The sequence below is a fragment of the Musca vetustissima genome, unplaced genomic scaffold, assembly GCF_032173495.1.
Source record: "Musca vetustissima isolate MV318-11 ecotype Yass unplaced genomic scaffold, APGP_CSIRO_Mvet_v1 utg1319, whole genome shotgun sequence".
Classification (NCBI taxonomy): Eukaryota; Metazoa; Arthropoda; class Insecta; order Diptera; family Muscidae; genus Musca; species Musca vetustissima.
Window position 1 is genome coordinate 481,864 of NW_026884577.1, and position 20,116 is coordinate 501,979.

At 31.0% G+C, this 20,116-nt stretch overlaps 1 protein-coding gene across 1 annotated transcript in view; it reads left to right on the forward strand.

The window, feature by feature from the left end:
• The window catches only part of LOC133331557 (uncharacterized), a 74,772-nt gene that overhangs the window by 19,131 nt on the left and 35,525 nt on the right, over positions 1 to 20,116 (forward strand). The window contains exon 3 of the mRNA XM_061539941.1: positions 2,810 to 2,868. Within this exon, the coding sequence (XP_061395925.1) occupies positions 2,810 to 2,868 (59 nt within the window). The remainder of the gene's footprint in view (positions 1 to 2,809; positions 2,869 to 20,116) is intronic.

Below are 20,116 nucleotides of genomic sequence, written 5' to 3' on the forward strand. Positions count from 1 at the left end.
TAATATGGGGGTTATTCTAAGAAGTAGACCAATATTAATAATTTTTGGTGGGAAGATGTATTGCCCTATGAGAACCCAAAATACCATGTTGCATCCAATTCCGTGGAAAACCGTGTTCAAGCTCCCCAAAATACCGAAATTTGGGAGGTACCGTTATATGGGAGCTATCCAAAGAAGTAGACCAATGACTAGACTATGAGAACCCAAAATGCCAAATTACAGTCATCTCGGTTGAAAAGTGTGACCATAATGCCCAAATTAACGAAATTTGGCAGGTATGCTATATGGGGGCTATATTAAACTAGTAAGGAAAATAGTAAAGTCGGACGGGCCGACTATACGATACCCTTCACCACTTTGAATATATTCAACAGATGAATCCTAAAGACGTCCCAGTTCTACATAAAATCGGACAAAAATGTCGTACAAGCTATATCGAAATCTAAGCCGAATTCATCGAAATTTGTCACAGAATTCGGTTTGACTTGTTGGTGCATCATTTACATAAAATCGGGAGAAAATAATTGTAGCTCTATCCAAATTTGAACCGATTTCAATGAAACTTTCCACATGCTAGGTTATATAAACTTCAGAACGTTGTGCAAAATTTTGTGTCAATCGGCCTAACTTTGGGTCTTTGGTGCACCTTTTACTTAAAATCGGAAGAAACTATATATAGGAAATATATGTAAATCCGATTTCAACAAAACTTGCCACACGCTATCTTATAATAACTTCAATAAGTTGTGCAAAATTGTGTGCCAATCGGACCCACATGGGGAATTTGGTGCAGCATTTATATCTAACTTCTAGGTTATACTGAGTTCAGTACGAAAGATATATGGGAGCTATATTTAAATCTGGACCGATTTTCACGAAACTTGGCAGACATCACTCTAGGCTCAATTCAGTACGTTATGTCAAATTTCGTGCAAATCGAAAGTTATAAAGGGACTTTAGTACACCAGTTACCTTAAATTGGACGATAATATATATGGGAGCTATATCTAAATCTGAAGCGATATTCAGGAAACTTAACACACATCATTCTTCACCCTATTCAGTACGCTATACCAAATTTCGTGCTAATCGAAAGATATAAAGGGACTTTAGTACACCAGTTACCTTAAATTGGACGATAATATATATGGGAGCTATATCTAAATCTGAAGCGATATTCAGGAAACTTAACACACATCATTCTTCACCCTATTCAGTACGCTATACCAAATTTCGTGCTAATCGAAAGATATATAGGGACTTATGTATACCATTTACTTCAAATCGGACGAAAATATATATGGGAGCTATATCTAAATTGGAACCGATTTTCAGGAAACTTAACACACATCATTCTAGACTTTATTCAGTACGCTATACCAAATTTCGTGCAAATCGACAGATATATAGCGACTTTGGTGCACCATTTACCTTAAATCGGACGAAAATATATATATGGGAGCTATATCTAAATCGGAACCGATTTTTAGGAAACTTAACGCACATCATTCTAGACTTTATTCAGTACGCTATACCAAATTTCGTGCAAATCGACAGATATATAGCGACTTTGGTGCACCATTTACCGGACGAAAATATATATGGGAGCTATATCTAAATCTGAACCGATATCTAAATCTGAACCGAGGGTTTGTCCTTGGGCCAAACAAGTGTCGTATGCCAAATTCCACCCAATTCGGATCATAAATGCGACCTGTACTTTGTTTACAATTTAACATGGACGGAGAGACAGACAGACGGACGTGCATAAATCGACTTAGAAAGTGACTCTATGCATATTCTATAAAGGAATCATGGTTCTATCTCGTTTCCTTTTGCCTGTTACAAACATATGCACAAAGACATAATACCCTGTACCACAGTGTGGTGAAGGGTATAAAAATGTCACCAATATTGCTAATTTTGGTGAAAAAATGTATTACCCTATGAGAAACCTCAGCACCAAATTTCAGCCAATTCAATCGAAAAACTTGTCCAAAATCGTCTAGATCGGCATATTACGGGGGGTACCCCTTGTATGGGGGCTATCCAAAACAATTGACCAATATTGATAATTTTTGCTGGGAAGATGTCTTAATCAATTAGAACCCAAACTGTCAAAATACAAAATCAATTCGGTTAACAAATATGCACACACTACCCAAAATACGAAAATTTCGGAGGGGGCTATCAAAATTGAGAATGTTTGGTTAGTGAGATTTCACATCATGTCGGAATTCAAAATACCAAATAACAGTCAATTCTGATAAATATTTTCGAGGTGTTGCAAACCGAATGACAAATTTAATATAAACTCCACCTTATAGTGGAGCAGATTTTTTCATAATATAAAATATTTATTTTTTTTTTATTTCAAAAAAATTATTTCAAGTGTGTTTTGGTGTTATTTTATTTTATTTAAATATTTCTTGGAAGAAAATTAAAAAAATCAAACATTTTTTTTATTTTTATTATTTTTTTAAAAATTATTTATATATAAACGAACATATATACAAATTACTATATTCTGATATGATTTGCTGCTATTGCTAGTGAGTCACAATTTCGAATAACCTCCCCCCTCTCTGCTCTACTCTATTTCTGTTTAGCGCCACATTCCCATGGGAATCCATTTTTGTTGTTGCCAGCCACTGAATTATTTTCATATCAGCTGGCTGGCCCATATTTATTTTTAATATTTTCTCGCCATTCGATGAATAATTTTAATTTTTTTTGTTCAGTTGCAATTTGCCAGCTAGCCAATAAAATTTATATTAATTTGTAATGTTTTTTCTTTTTTTTTTTGCAGCCGGATGAGGTCAACACCCGTAATAATTTTCTACAGGGAAATTTCTTTAATCGCAAAAGGTAAGTGACGAATTATATTTCCTGTATTTTTTTTTTTAATTTGGTTTTCTTTTCTTGTATTGAAATTAAACAGGTTAGATATATTTAATAAATTAAAATAAATTATTCTGCATACTATTCAGTCGAAGAGAAAGAGAGCGGGAGCCGAGAGAGTTTGTCACCAAACCTCTCAATTCATGGGTATATTTGAATAAATGAAACGAGAAAGAGGAACAGATATATTTGTTAGCGTCGAAATCGATTATAACGAACAATGTTTTGAATGACATATCGACGATTTTAACGATAATATCCAAAAGTGTCGAAAAAATCTATAATTTTTGTTTTATTATGGTTTATAGCGACCAATTTGGTCGATATATATATAATCTTATAATTTAAAAACAAATTATTGCATTTTTCATAATACGCACGTTGGGCGCCACTTTGTCTAGACATAAAGAAATTTCTCAATTTAATTTAAAAATAACGAGTGGAAAAGCGTTAAGTTCGGCCAAACATTGGATACCCTCCACCAAAATACCGAAAATTGGGGGGTACCCTTATATGGGGGCTATCGGAAAAAATTGACCTATATTTATAATTTTTTTTGTGGAGAGATTTGGTACCTATTAAGAACTCAAAATATTAAATTACAGCAAATTCGGTGGAAAAATACGATTAAAAAACCCCCAAAATACTGAAAATTAGGAGGTACCGTTATATGGGGGATACCAGAAAAAATGGACCTATATTTATAATTTTTATGTGGAGACATTTAGTACCCAATAAGAACCCAATGTGCCAAATTTCAGCGTATTCGATTGAAAAATGTGCTCAAGAACCCCAAAATTGTACTGTTATATGGGAGCTATAACCTAACGTGGACTGATATATCCCAACATCGAACTTGACCTGCCTGCAGACAAAGGACAAACCTATGCAAAATTTCAGCACCCTATCTCAAATCCTTCAGAAGATAGAGTGATTACAACAGACGGACGGACATGGCTAGATGGTCTTAGAATTTTACCCTGATCATGAATACATATACTTTATAGGATCGCAAATGATTATTTCGATGAGTTACAAACGGAATGACAAAATTAATATACCCTTCATACTATGGTGGAGGGTATAAAAATTACTTACTTACTTAGCTGGCTTATGACAAACCGGTTGTTCCATAAGCCGAGCTTAAAAAATATTTCCAGGCGCATTCATCCAATTTGAAAGACCATTTTCCGAGATGTAGTCTTCTACTTGATCTTTACATCGGATGCATGGCCTTCATCTTCTGCGTGAACCATCACTGGGCTCGTTTTTATATGCCTTTTGAGCTGGGACATCTTCATCCATTCTCGCAAGTTGGCCTATCCAACGTAGATTGTATAGCTCATGGTCCATTTGACGGCGATATTCACCATCGACACAGATCGATCTATAGATCTATTTCCATTTCTCTCAAATACTCCAAGAGCTGCCTCATATGCTTGCGCCAGTATCCATGCTTCAGATCCATATAACAGCACGGATAATATCAGCGTCCTGTAGAGTTTGAGTTTGGTCTGGCTAGAGGTGGCCTTGCTTTTGAGTTACTTACTCAGACCATAGTAGCATCTGTTGGCTAACACTATTCTCCTCCGGATTTCACAGCTGATGTTATTAGTTTTGTTTATGGCGGTACCACCGAGGTGTATAAAATCGTTCACTACCTCGAAGCTGTAGTTTTCATGTTCCACAGTTGATCCGAGTCTTTTAATTTTTTATTTAAAATTTTAAAACATTGCTACATAAAATCTGTCCTCTGTATAAATTTGTCTATCTAATGAACGAACACATGTTCCGCCTTGCCTTATATATAGCCTCTACATCTGATTCATTTAGCGGAGGAGAAACTGAGGAATCAGAGTTTTTTCTTTTATTATTATTATTTTTTTTTTGCTTAATTCAAATACTGTCGACATAAATAAAAACACAGATTATACAGGATACAAAAAAGGAAAAAAATCGGAATGGTAGGGGAGAGCTTAAGGATGGGATAAATGGATAGACACTAGCTGCTTAGCCTAGTCATTCAGCCAACCAGCTTGTTTCCCTAACTGGCTGCCTGAACTGAATGAAAATTACATGAATGAATGCAATAAAGAAGGGCAGGGTAGGTAACACAACCCCCGCCAGGCCCTTGTCTATGTCATTCCCCTTTTTTAAATTTTAACTTTCATTATAAATGTCACAGCGATGAAATGCCACAATCTCATAGACATGGCTTGACTACATCCCATGTCCTCTGCATGGCAACCTCTCTTTTTCTCCCTTTCCGAAAAAGCCATTGCACTACGACGGCAACTGCAAGCAGAAGCAACAGCAATGCATTTTTATTCATGGAAATGTTCTGGTTGTTGTTGTTTTTCTTTTTTTTTTTTGTAGGTGTTCTTTCGTACTGTGTGTGCAACAACGTGTAATAATAGCACAACGTTTTTATACCCATCAAGGGTGGAAACAAATTTTACAAACCCCATGGTTTAGGCAGGGCATGTGGGAGAGATCTCCGCACACTGACATGTTTATTTTGTTTTAGATCCATGTCTCTAGTTGTTAAAACCAAATCTGATGTACGTTCTGGAACTGCCTGCCGCCTCGCCACTACTACCTTAGTTACAATCTCTATTATTATTTGTTGTTGTACAAATGTTGATGATGTCGTTGTCATCGCCGTCATCATCGCCATCGTCATCCTAGAAGTCATTACCATTAAGAAGAACAAGCATTGGAGCAAGAACAAAAAACGCATTGGCGTTTGTTTTTACACCCATCCCTAGTACAATTTTTATTCACGATGCATTGAAGAGGACTTGTTTTTCCTGCAGCACAGTATTCCGAGCCTATCTGTAGGCATTAGGGCTGGTTTTTATGTGGAATGTTTTTATAGACTGGTTGAAGTTAGTCTCTATACCCTGTCCTACCACATTTTCCTAGCTGTGTATTGTAGGACATACCCTGACGTATGTCCTACCAGCTCCTATCTGGAATGTTTTTATAGACTTGTTGAAGTTAGTCTCTATACCCTGACTGATGTCCTACTACATTTTCCAGCTCCTAACTGTGACCTATACAACCGAATAGAATATGTATGAAATAATCCTAGAATATATGAACGATATTCATAATATGTAGGAAAAGTTCATAAATTTGTGGATACCAATTCCAATTTTATTCGATGTAAAATTACTGAGAGTAGAGTAATTTTGCTTGATTTTAGAAGGTTTTCTTTAAATCTAGGTCAAATTCTTAAAATGCGCGAAAAGTTCTTAGAATGTACGAACAAAATTCATAGGTTACATGAAAAGTTTGTATAATGTAAGAAAAAAATATTTTTTTGAATGGATATAAAATAATTTCTTTGTTTGATTTCTGAAGAGACTTTTTAAATCTTTGAAAAGTTCCTAGAATGTATGAAAGGTTTTTAAAACGTACGCACAAAATTCATAAAATGTAGGAAAATTTCATCGAATCTATACAACAGAATGTAATTGTATGAGATATAAAGAGAAATTGGATTACAATGAAATGTGTGAAAAGATATTAAGATTGTTGTTGTTGTTATTGTTGACCTGTGATATGTTAATCCTTGTGGATTTTTGTTTTGGCTCTAGGTCAATTGAAAAACTGTTGTTTATGTTTTTCTTTTTTGTTTATTTTTATTTTCCAATATTTCGACTGTCTTCGGCAGTCATCTTCAGGGAAATATTTTATGAGAAAAGCAACCGATTTTCATCACCGTCTATGCTAAACTGAAGATGACTGCCAAAAAAAAAAAAAAAAAAAAAAAAAGATATTAAGATTGTTGCAGAAGAACGAACAATCACAATGAACGAAATTCATAAATTGTAGAAAATGTGCATATAATGTTGGAAAATTTGCATATCTGATGTGATGTAAAATTAATTGTTGAATGTCCGATTTTAGAAGATCTTATTAACATCTAAAAAAGTTTTTAGAATATTCAAAAAGTTTTTAGAATATTCAAAAAGTTCTTAGAATTTTTGGAAAAGTTCATAGACCAAATGATAAAATTTATAAAATGTGGGAAAAGAGTTCATAGAATTTAGGAAAAAAAACTTCGTTAATGGAATATAAATTAAGTTGAATTAGGAAATGTTTGTTAGACATTAAAATGTCTTTATTCCACATGTGAAAAAGTTCTTAAAATGCATGTAAAGTTTTTAGAGAGAATTCAAATTTAATATGATTGAAAATAACATGGATTAGAAAGTTTTGCTTTGACTTTTCGTTCGTAGAATATGAAAAGTTCTTAGAATTTCATATAATGTAGGAAATATTCAAAGAATGTAGGAAAAAAATCAAATTTGATTAGATGTAAAATAAACGTTTGCCTATATTTTGAGGTTTTCTTTAAATATAGAAACTGTGTTCATAGAATTTGGGAAAAGTTCGTAAAACGTACGAACGAATCTCATAAAATGTAGGAAAACTTCGGGAAATTACTCTTTAAATTGTTGGAAATGTTTATAAAACGTTTGTAGAAGTTCGTGGAATTTGTAGAAAACGATTCTTAGAATTTATGAAACAATTCATTGTTTCATTCAAAAAAATGATTCCTTAGAATTCTTGAACAAGTTTTTATGATTGGCATTTATAAAGAATTTTATTCGAAGAATTTATGTATCACTTCACACAATTTAGGATTCATATCTCAGAATTTAGGTAGATAATTCATTGAATATAGAAACATAATTCTTTGAATTTAGAAAAAAATCTTAAGTGTTTAGGAAAAAAATTAGCATTTAGAAAACTCCAAATACATTTCTAGGAATAGGAAAGAAAATTCATAGAATTTAGATAGTCCTTTTTTAAAGTGGCTACAGATCACAGAATGTGCGAAAAGTTCATTCACTATGAAATTCATAAAATGTAGAAAAAGTTTATAGAATGTAGGAACTGTCTTAGAAGACAATTAAAAAATTTAGCAAACAAATTTCAGAATTTCGATAAAAAAAAAAAAAATATTTTAATTTTGGCAAAAAATTCATAGAAATTAGGAAAAAATTCTTAGAATTCTTAGAATGCGAAAAGTTCATTCACTATGAAATCCATAACATGTAGAAAAAGTTTATAGGATGTAGGAACTGGCTAAGAATTTAAGAAACAATTTACAAAATTTAGGAAACAAATTTCAGAATTTCAAAAAAAAAAATACTTTAATTTTGGTAAAGATTTTATGGAATTTAGGAAAAAAATTTTAGAATTTTGGAAAAATAATTTAGCAATTAGGAAACTCTATGAAATTTGGGAGAAAATTAACAGAATTTACTAAACAATTCTTCAAATTTAAAATGAAAAGTTCGTATAAAGTAGGAATAATTTCAAAATGGAATAGATGTAAAATAATTTGAGGTCGAATGTTTTTTGTTGACTTCTTTAAAAGTGGGTTACAGTTAACAGCATGTGCCTTAAGTTCATAGAACGTACTATGGAATTCATAAAATAAAGGATATGTTTATAGAAAAACATTAAATTTATTTTCCTACATTCACTGAACGTTTCCTATATTTTATGAATTTCATAGTAACGTTTAATGAATTTTTTTCACATTCTAAGAGCTATTAACACATTAAAATAAGATCCTTTAAGGGCAGGGCAAAATTCTATTCCAAGTTATTTTACTTTCAATCAAATTGGAATTTTTTCCTACATTCTATGAAGTTTTCCAACATTATATGAATTTCATCGTACGTTCTAAGAATTGGTTAGATATTCTAAGAACTGTCCCACATACCAAAAAGAACCTTCAAGAGTCTGAGCAATAATACTGTACTGTAAGTGTTCACATCCAATAACATTTCTTTTATTTTCTTACATTCAATGAACTTTTCCTATATTTTATGAATTTCATTGTAACGTTCAATGAACTTTTCTTACATTCTAAGAATTATTACCACATTATAATAAGAGCCTTTAAAGGCAGGGCAAAATTATATTCCAAGTTATTTTACTTTCAATGAAATTGGAATTTTTTTCCTACATTTAATGAAGTTTTCCTACATTATATGAATTTCATCGTACGTTATAAGAATTGGTCAGATATTCTAAGAACATACAAAAAAAAAACTTCATGAGTCTGAGCAATAACATTCTACTGCAAGTTTTTATATCCAATAAAATTTAATTTAATTTCCTACATTTCATGAACTTTTCCTATATTTTATGAATTCATAGTAGGGTTCAATGAACTTTTCTCACATTCTAAGAACTATTACTACATTAAAATAAGATTCTTTAAAGGCAGGGCAAAATTCTACTCCAAGATATTTTACTTTCAATAAAATTGGAATTTGTTTCCTACTTTCTATGAAATTTTCTTACATTTATGTATTAGTAAGTATTAGTATTCTATCAGTTCAGAATTTCATTCATAGTTTCAAATATTTCAAACCCGTTTCTCTTTATTTGTATGAGGAAAAAATGGTATTCTCTGATAAAAAAAATAACTCCATTCCCTATGCTTCGGTTTTTTGTTGCTGTTTCAACAACAGCTCCCGCATGTGACAATTTTCAAGTATTTCATTTCGTCTAGTCGGTGTTGAATGCAACAAAAACAATACACAACTCATTCACCAGAAGAAAAAAAGCAAAATGGAGAAGTCATTCATAATGGTTCTATGTACAGTTCGAGAATATGCCAAGTTGTTTCGAAGTGCCGTTGTTTGTTTTTCCCATTCATGAAAACAATTATGATGGTGAAGTCTTTTGTACGTGTAACTCTTCTACAGATTTCTTCGAAGTTTTTTTTCAGAGTCAACATTTGTACTCCATGTGAAAGAGGCAGATTTTTTTCATTCAGATTTATTTTATTCAACTTGAAATGTTATAAAAAAAATCACATCTGGTTTTACATTCAGTGGTGACGCTAACCCTTGAGATGACACTTTGGACTGGAAAAGAAAAAAGTGCGGTGTGTGTATGCTCTGCCAAGGACCTTTTCCCCGAAGCCACTCTTTCTATATTCAGGGAAAAAAAACGATTTTTTTTTGTGGAATATTTCTTAGCATAAAATTGTAGGCAAATAATAAAATGGAACTCTGCTACTCAGAGGAGTTGAACTACTCCCCGAATGAATGCAATCTTGCAAAAGAGGGTGTTCAATGCTCATGTCCCGACACGCACGCACTCTATCCATTCATATATTCGTCCTTTCCTACAATTTGTTTGTATTTCATTTAAAATGTATGCCTCTTCGGAGAGGATGGAGCGGAATTTATGTTTTAGAATTCACATTTAAATGGATTTTAGTTTTTAATGTTTTCCGTTTTATTGTTTTTTTTTCTTGTCGATATTTTATTTACATTTGCTAAGAGCTTTTTCTTTGGCAATACTCACAACGATTGTGATTTTTTAAATAGTTTGATGTTGTAAAAGAGTTTTTTTGTAAATAAAATATGTTAAGATTTAATCCATGATAGATGTATGAAGATTGCATAAAATATTATATCGAGTTCATTGCTTTTCTTTTATACGAAGTTCGAAATATTCACTTTGGTGTTTGAGACCAATATGTCAAATTTTTTTCCAATGTGGAAAAAGTTCATTGAATTCGGGAAAAATTTCTTATAATGTTAAGAAAAATTCATATAACGTAGTAAACAAATTCATATTTCATATATAAAATAACATAGATTAAAACTCTTTAAAATGTCTTCGTTTTATCTTGGAAAAGATTCCTCTAAATATTGGAAAATGTCATAGAACGTACTAAAATTCTTAAAATGTAGAAAATGTTCATAAAATGTAAAAAAATTCATAGAATGTAGGAAAAAATTCAAATTTGATTGAAAGTAAATTAACATGGATTAGAAATCAACTTGGATTTTGACCTGCCTTTAAATAATCATATTTTAATGTGGTAATAGCTCTTAGAATGTGAGAAAAGTTCATTGAACGTTACTATGAAATTCATAAAATATAGGAAAAGTTCATGGAATTTAGGAAAATAAATTAAATTTTATTGGATCTAAAAATTTGCAATAGAAGGTTATTGCTCAGATTTTTGAAGGTCCTTTTTGGATTGTGGAAATAGTTTTTAGTTTCTGGGAAAGTTCCTAGAATATCTGACCAATTCTTACAACGTACGAAAAAATTCATATAATGTAGGAAAACTTCATAGAATTTAGGAAAAAAAAATCCAATTTGATTGAAAGTAAAATAACTTGGAGTAGAATTTTGCCCTGCCTTTAAAGGATTATATTTTAATGTGATAATAATTCTTAGAATGTGAGAAAATTTCATTGAACGTTACTATGAAATTCATAAAATATATGAAACGTTCATTGAATTTAGGAAAATAAATTAAATTTTATTGGATCTAAAAACTTGCAGCATAAGGTTATTTCTCAGACTTTTGAAGGTCCTTTTTGGATTGTGGAAATATTTTCTAGTTTCTGAGTAAGTTCTTAGAATATACGACCAATTCTTAGAACGTACGATGAAATGCATAAAATGTAAGAAAACTTCATAGAATGTAGGTAAAAAAATTCCAATTTAATTGAAAGTACAATAACTTCATTTTATCTTGCAAAATATTTTTGAAATATGGAAAAAATGTCACAGAACGTACTATGAAATTCTTAAAATGTAGATAAAGTTCATAAAATATAAAAAAAGTTCATAGAATGCAGGAAAAATTCCAATTTGGGGTAGAAGTTTTGCCCTGCCTTTATAGGATCTTTTTTTAATGTAATGAAACGTTCATTGAATGTAGGAAAAATTAAATTTGATTATATGTATGCCCTGCCTTGAAAGGATCTTATTTTAATGTGATAATTGTTCTTAGAATGTGAGAAAAGTACATTGAACTTTACTATGAAATTCATAAAATATAGGAAAAGTTCATGGAATGTAGGAAAGTAAATTAAATTTTATTGGATCTAAAAACTTGCAGTAGAATGTTATTGCCCAGACTTTTGAAGGTTCTTTTTGGTATGTGGGACAGTTCTTAGAATATCTGACCAATTCTTAGAACGTGCGATGAAATTCATATAATGTAGAAAAAGTTCATAGAATATAGGATATTTTTTTCCAATTTGATTGAAAGTAAAATAACTTGGAATAGAATTTTCCATGCCTTGAAAGGATCTTATTTTAATATGATAATAGTTCTTAGAATGTGAAAAAAAGTTCATTGAACGTTACTATGAAATTTATAAAATATAGGAAAAGTTCATTGAATGTAGGAAAACAATTAAATTTTATTGGATATGAACACTTGCAGTAGAGTATTATTGCTCAGACTCTTTAAGGTTCTTTTTAGTATGTCGGACAGTTCATAAAATATCTAACCAATTCTTACAACGTACAATAAAATTCATAAAATATAGGAACATTTCATAGAATGTAGGAAAAAATCCAATTTGATTGAAAGTAAAATAACTTGGAGTATAATTTTACCCTGCTTTTAAAGGACCTTATTTTAATGTGGTAATAGTTCTTAGATTGCGAGAAACGTTCATAGTACGTTACTATGTAATTCAGGAAAAATTTTCTACATTTTATGAAGAGTTTGTAAAAAATCATATACGTTATGGAAATGCTATAAATTTTAGGGAATTAATTCTCAGATTCGGAAAATGGTTATTTGTTAGTTTTTAGGATAAAATCTTAGCATTTAGGAAAAATTCCTCGAATTTATGAAACTCATAATACGTTGGTAGACCTTCTTGGAATTTGTAGAAAATGTTCCTAACATGTAAAATCTTAGAATTTAGGAAATAATTCTTAGAGTTTAGGAAATAATTCTTAGAATTTAGGAAAACAAATTCTTACAATTTATGAAACTTTTAGATACATTTTTTAGAATACATTTTTTAGTTTTTAGAAAATAAAAAAAAAATTAGTAATTACGAAAAATTCATAGAATTTATGAAACTCCTCATAGAATATGGAACAAAATTCAAAAATCTTAGATTTTTGGGTATTAAATCATAGATTCTGAAAAACATTTTAGGAAAAACATTTTAGTATTTAGGAAAAATTCCTAGAATTTATAAAACTCTTCGTAGAATATGGGAAAAATTCATAAAATTAAAAAAAAAATATGGAAAAAATTCAAAAATCTTAGATTTTTGGGAATTAATTCATAGATTCTGGAAAACATTTTAGTATTTAGGAAAAATTCCTAGAATTTATGAAACTCTTCGTAGAATAGGGGAAAAATCCATGAAATTAAAAAAACGTAGATTTTTGGGAATAAATTCTTAGATTCGGGAATTGTTCTTTGAATTTAAATAACAAAAAACTTTTTATTTAAAAAAATTTTTTCTCTAAAAATATAGATTTGAATTATTTTGCAACTAACCAATTTCTATATTTTTTTTTTGAAAAAATAAAACTGAATAGTATGCAAATAATTTATTTATATATTAAAAACATAAAATAAAAAAATAATTATTTATGTATTAAAAATCTATACAACAAATTTTTTTTTAATTATAAATAATTTTAAATAATCTCTTAAGAAAAAACAAACAAAATCACAATATTAACCATTTTCCGCTCAACGGGTTGTGTCTCTCATCTTCTACTACTCTCTGTGTGTATTCAAATTTTTTTTAGAAAAAAATTATTTTATTGAAATAAAATATATATATATATATATATATTTTTAATATATTTTATATATAAAATTATAGGTATATAAGAAAAATTATTATAAAAAAATAGAGTATATTTTTAAGTCCACAAAAGTATTGTTATTGTGTATTCTGGGCCGTTTATCAACTAACCTATGTGCAATTAAAAAAAAAAAACTCTAGTAAAATTTTGAACACATTCCTTTTCTAGACCTGAAAAAAAAACAAATCAAAACCATTAACACGTTTATTCCCCCCACTTATCTATCAAAATCGCTTAATTGTCCAGAGTAAAATTAAAAACAAAATTAAATATTTTTTTATAAAAATTAAAAAAAAATATATTTTTTAATTAAATTTGAAACCAGCTAATTGTCGCGAATATTTTTACGAACGTCACACTGGAAGGATCAAGCATCCTGAACTGATTTTAAAATAATATTCCATAAGTTAATCTCTTAAATATTTATTCTATGATCTTTCGTGTCCAATATTATGGGAAAAGCGTGAAAATTCCCAACTAAAAATTAAAACAAATAAATATTAAAATATATAGTTGAGTTCAGTTCAAGCATAGGTTTTTAAATCTTAACCTCATTCTTCAAATCCTTTCATTAAATATTCAAAATAAAAAAAATCTAGAAAACTTAATCTCTCTCTCGAAAAATTAATCTCAGAATTCCCTTTAAAAAATCGGTTATGGTTAAATTTTTTTAAAAAAAAATTGTCCATAAATCTCAATTTTAAATAGAAGGATTTTCCATTCCCAGTGTTTTGTTTTTCTTTTAAACATTTTCCTTATAAAAAAATACCAAAGTAATTTTCACACAAAACCTATCAAAAGTGTTGAAGTGTAAGGTGATGATGATGATGCAAATAAAATAAAAAATAAAGAAGTTATATTTAAATTCCGCAACTCCAGCAAACACCCACCCACATCACTATCACCTATCATCTAAAAAATGGAAATTCACAACGAAGCTTGAAACATGGAGAAAATTGAAAACTAAATTATCGTAGAACGGCAATGGAAGAGAGCAAAATAACATTATGGCCAGGATATATTGCCGGCTGAAGAAGGAGAACTAACCCTGAAACTACATTTTAAAAGGGGAGAACTTTTTTTGATTTGAAACCTGCCAATGGAGGAGGATAATAATACCCCCCACAGCCATTAGTCTGTCCAAAACCATTTACATGTTGTTGTCGGCGGCAGCCTGCTTGCCTATACTTGGATAAAAATTTCCGTTGCCAGTAACAAAAAAATAATCAACAGACAGCAAACAAGATTTTCATCGTTGTCACCAGTATCGTGGTAATCATTCCGTCAGCCATCCAGTCAGTAAGGCATTCAACCAAACCACTACACAGCCAGCCAGCCAGTCAGTAGCAGTTGAGAGGAGACTCAAAATCATGCACCCACCTAGTCCTCGATTGCTGTTTCCCTTTGGGAGTTACGTTTTTCTTCTTCATTATTTTCCAATATAATTTCCTCAGTCAACTCTAATTTTATTTACGAGTACGACAGGACAAGGAAATAAGGCAATTTTTCATCAACGGCTTTTTCCTCTCTCACTCTCTCTCACACACACCCACACACATTTGTATTATCCATGGTCTTCTTTGCTGATATCGTCCTTCCATTTGTTCCCTCAAATACAAATTTACAACACTAAAATTGCTAACAACAACAACAGCAACACTCACCTAATTTAATAAACCCAAGAGGAAAAATGATGAAAATAAAAATGAAATCACAAAAATCATTTTCCACAAATTTTCTTTTCCAATTTGAAAATTATCAATTTATCTTTTATTATATACTTATATATATATATATATATATATATACTTATGTATCTGTAATAATGTGTAAATGTGTTTTGTTGTGTATAAATATATTTTGTATAACTAATTTCATCTTAATGTTTGTCTAATATTTATTTATATAAAATTTTATATATAGTATTGTTATATATAAATATATATGTAATGTACTTAACAAAAAAGAAATTTCGAAATTCTTTAAGATATAGATGTGCATGTACGTCTCAAATGTGTGGCAAAAAAGGATATTGTATTAAAAAAAATCAATAAATCAAGATAAGCCTTTGGTACCATAGGTCGTATTAGTATTATTAATTATTGTGGCGTATTCGTAATTTATTTTAATATGTTCAGATAGTGTGGATTTTTTGATTTTATTTTTAACGCTTAGAGCTAGGTTTTTTAAAAATATTTTTTTCTGGAGACATTATTGGCATAGAATTTTGTTTAAACAATTTTTTTACGCAGCTATCTTAGGCCCAGATTTTGTATACCCTACACAACTATGTTGTCAGAGTTTGTAACGTCGCGAAATATTGGTCCTAGACCACCTTTAAGTCATATCTCGACTAGCTGAGTCGATCTAGACATGTGTGTCCGTCCGTCCGTCTGTCCATTATAATTTGTAAACACGATACAGGTCCCAGTTATGGACCAATCTTCACGAAATTTTGCATGTAGGATGGGTTCGGCCCAATGAGGACCCCTATTGTTTTTGGTAAAAATCGGTTAATATTTAGGGGATGGAATATTAACCGAAAACTTTAATTTAATTTGAAACTTTAAATATGTACACCTGAAGGATATAGAGCCGAGATGCCTATATTATATCCAAGACGAGTGGTTGGCCTTTAAATTGATACCAATTATATTGTCGTATGTACTCGGATGAGGAAGTTACACTCAAATATTTACAGGTGTTTACGTATTCAGATATTATTTAGTAATCCATTACCACACTAGATGGCGGAAATATAGCACTGATCGCTTTGAAATTTTCCATGAGGTTCCAGTTATGGTCAAGGACAACGCCTACAATTTTCGATGATGATCAGATAACAATTCGGGATGAAGGGACCGTAAAATTTGTTTTTTTTTTTGTTTTTCGAGTCGATCTTTAGGCCACAATTATAAATCGAACATCACAACACCACCCACGGTGAAGGGAATCTAGGAATCTAGTAATATTCGGAAAATATGTCATTGTAAGCAAGAGGTGCTGTTGAACTCTAATCGGGCAAGGGGGTGCAAATATCAAGAAATATTGCCCAGGCTAGGAATAAAAATTCGCAGAAAGTTAAAATTCCGTGGTAGTTGTATAGGGTATTGTCGGCTCCGATCACTAGTTAAAAATAATTTGGATTTTTAAAAATATATTTTTAAAGAGCCTCTATGGGCGTACATTTTTATGCCCTTCACCACAGTGTAGTACAGGGCATTATGTCTTTGTGCACATGTTTGTAACAGGCAAACGGAAACGAGATATACACATGGTTCCTTTTGAGAATATGCATAGAATCACTTTCTGAGTAGATTTATGCATGTCCGTCCGTCTGTTTGTCTCTCTGTCCATGTTAAATTGTAAACAAAGTACAGGTCGCATTTATGATTCGAATTGGATGAAATTTGGCACAGCTCATTTATTTGGCCCAAGGACGAACCCTATTGAAATTGGAAAACATCGGTTCAGATTTAGACATAGCTTCCATATATATTTTCGTCCGATTTTCAGTAAATGGTGCACCAATGTTCTATATATCATTCGATTTGCACGAAATTTGGCACAATGTACTGAATTAAACCTAGAATGGTGTGTGCTAAGTTTCGTGAAAACCGCACATATTTAGATATAGCTCCCATATATATTTTCGTCGATTTAATATAAATGGTACACGAAAGACCCTCTATATTCTTCGATTTGCACGAAATTTGTCATAGCGTACAGAATTAACTCTAGAATTATGTGTGCTAAGTTTTGTGAAAATCGGTTCAGATTTAGATATAGCTCCCATATATATTTTCCTCCGATTTAATGTAAATTGTGCACCAAAGTCCCTATATATCTTTCGATTTGCACGAAATTTGGCATAACGTACTGAATTAAGCCTAGAATTATGTCTCCTAAGTTTCGTGAAAATCGGTTCAGATTTAGATACAGCTCCCATATATATTTTCGTCCGATTTAAGGTAACTGATGAACCAAGGTCCCTAAATATCTTTCGATTTGCACGAAATTTGTCTTAGCTCACTGAATTAACTCTAGAATTATGTGTGCTAAGTTTTGTGAAAATCGGTTCAGATTTAGATATAGCTCCCATATAAATATTTTCGTCCGATTTAATGTAAGTGGGGCACCAAAGTCCCTAAATGTCTTTCGATTTGCACGAAATTCGACACGGCGTGCTGAATTGTATCTAGAATGATGTGTGCTAAGTTTCGTGAAAATCGGTACAAATTTAAAGATAGCTCCCATATATATTTTCGTCCGATTTAAGACAAATGGTGCACAAAGTCCCTATATATCTTTCGATTTGCACGAAATTTGGCGCAGCGTACTGAATTGAGTCTAGAATTATGTGTGTAAAGTTTCCTGAAAATCGGTTCAGATTTAGATATAGCTCCCATATATATATTTTCGTCCGATTTAATGTAAGTGGTGCACCAAAATCCCTATATATCTTTCGATTTAGTTCTAGAATGATGTGTGTTAAGTTTCATGGAAATCGGTTCAGATTTTGATATAGCTCTCATATATATTTTCGTCCGATTTAATGTAAATGGCACACCAAAGCGCCTATATATGTATCTTTCAATTTGCACGAAATTCGACACGGCTTGCGGAATTATATCTAGAATGATGTGTGCTAAGATTCGTGGAAATCGGTTCAGATTAACATATAGCTCCCAAATATATTTTCGTCCAATTTTATTTAAATGGTGCACCAAAGTCCCTATATAACTTTTGAGTTGCACGAAATTTGGCTTAGCGTACTGAATTGAGTCAGGAATGATGAGTGGTAAGTTTCGGGAAAATCGTTTCAGATTTCGGGATAACACCCATATATATTTTTCCTCCGATTTAATGTATATGGTGCAGCAAAGTCCCTACATATCCTTCGATTTGCATGAAATTTGGCATAGCGTACTGAATTGAGTCTAGAATGCTGTGTGATACGTTTCGGGAAAATCGATTCAGATTTCGATTGCGACTTTAATGGCATTATTGCGTTTTGTTGAAATTGGTGCAGATGTAGCTAGCTTCCATATGTATTTCGAACGGTTGTCTGCTTAATATTAACAGTCGACGTACCGAATAGCGTGTATCAAGGTATGATACAAGCCTCTATAGGCGTTGATTTAAAATAAAAAAATTCATGGCGTGGAATTTTTTTTAAATATTTTTGTCATTAGGCGCGGATTTTTCAAAGAGCCTCTAGGGCGTAGATTAAAAAAAAATCAAAGAGCCTTTATTGCCGTGGATTTTTTTTTAAATATTTTTTTAGTGAGACACTAGGCGTGTTTAATTTTATTAAGGATCTGTGTTAGTTGGTAATTTTTTAAATAGTTTACAGAAGTATTATATGAGTGGATTTTAATAAAAAAAAATTTTAAGTAACCCCTGTTTGCGTGGATTTTTTATTTAGACACTTTTGAGAAGCCACTATATTTATTAAAAAATACAATATCCTTTTTTTGGTTAATTTATACGTTTTTATAATTTAATGTTTAAACAATTAGAATTAACATGTGTCGAACAATTTGTTAACAAAACCACAACAACAACAACAACAACAGCCAAAACCAACAACCAACCAACCACAACAAAAACAACAACAACAATGTTTGTTAAACGCCCAGTGTAACACATATGTCAATGCTTTGTTTTCTTTGTTTGTTTTTCTCTCGCTCGCTCGCTCGTTCGGTCTACTCCTGATGAAATTTAAATAAAATAAAGATACACTCAAAGAAAAAAGTGTGTGAAATTAAATGAAATTGAATACTTGCTTGTTTTTGCCATTTTTAACACTTTTTTCCTCAACGAACACAGTTTGTCTTGATGATCGTTGATGATGGCGATATTATTTCGTTTCCTTTTTTTGTATTCAAAATGTAAATAATAAAAATTTTGGAAAAAAAAAATTAACAGAGGATTTTTTGCTTTTTTGCAGCAGACACCTCCACCGTTGCGTATTTGTAACGCTGGGCGGAAACGGGTTAATATACCACAAACATTTGTATACTGTATTTATATATTTATTTACATATATTTATATTGAAAATAGTAAATGTGTTTTCTTTAGTTTTACTCACATATTTATTATTGCATTTAATTCTTAAACTTCTACTTTAAATAAAAATTGTTTTTATAAATATTATATACAAATATTTTACATTCAAAGATGGAAAATAAAGCAATGGTGTAAGTGACCGAAAATGTGTGGATATAAAAATTAATAGGTCCTTTTATAAGCAAAGATTTCTTGTTTGTATTATTCATTCAAATAGACACAGAATGCCTCATTCATGATCCGAATTGGATGAAATTTGGCATAGGTCACTTATTTGGCCCAAGGACGAACCCTATTGAAATTCGGGAAAAATCGGTTCAGATTTAGATAAAGCTCCCATATATATTTTCGTCCGGTTTAATGTAAATGGTGTACCAAAGTCTCTATATATCTTTCGATTTGCACGAAATTTGGCACAGCGTGAAAATCGGTTCAGATTTAGATATAGCACTCATATATTTTTCACCTGATTTAAAGAAAATGGTGTTCCAATGTCCTTATACATCT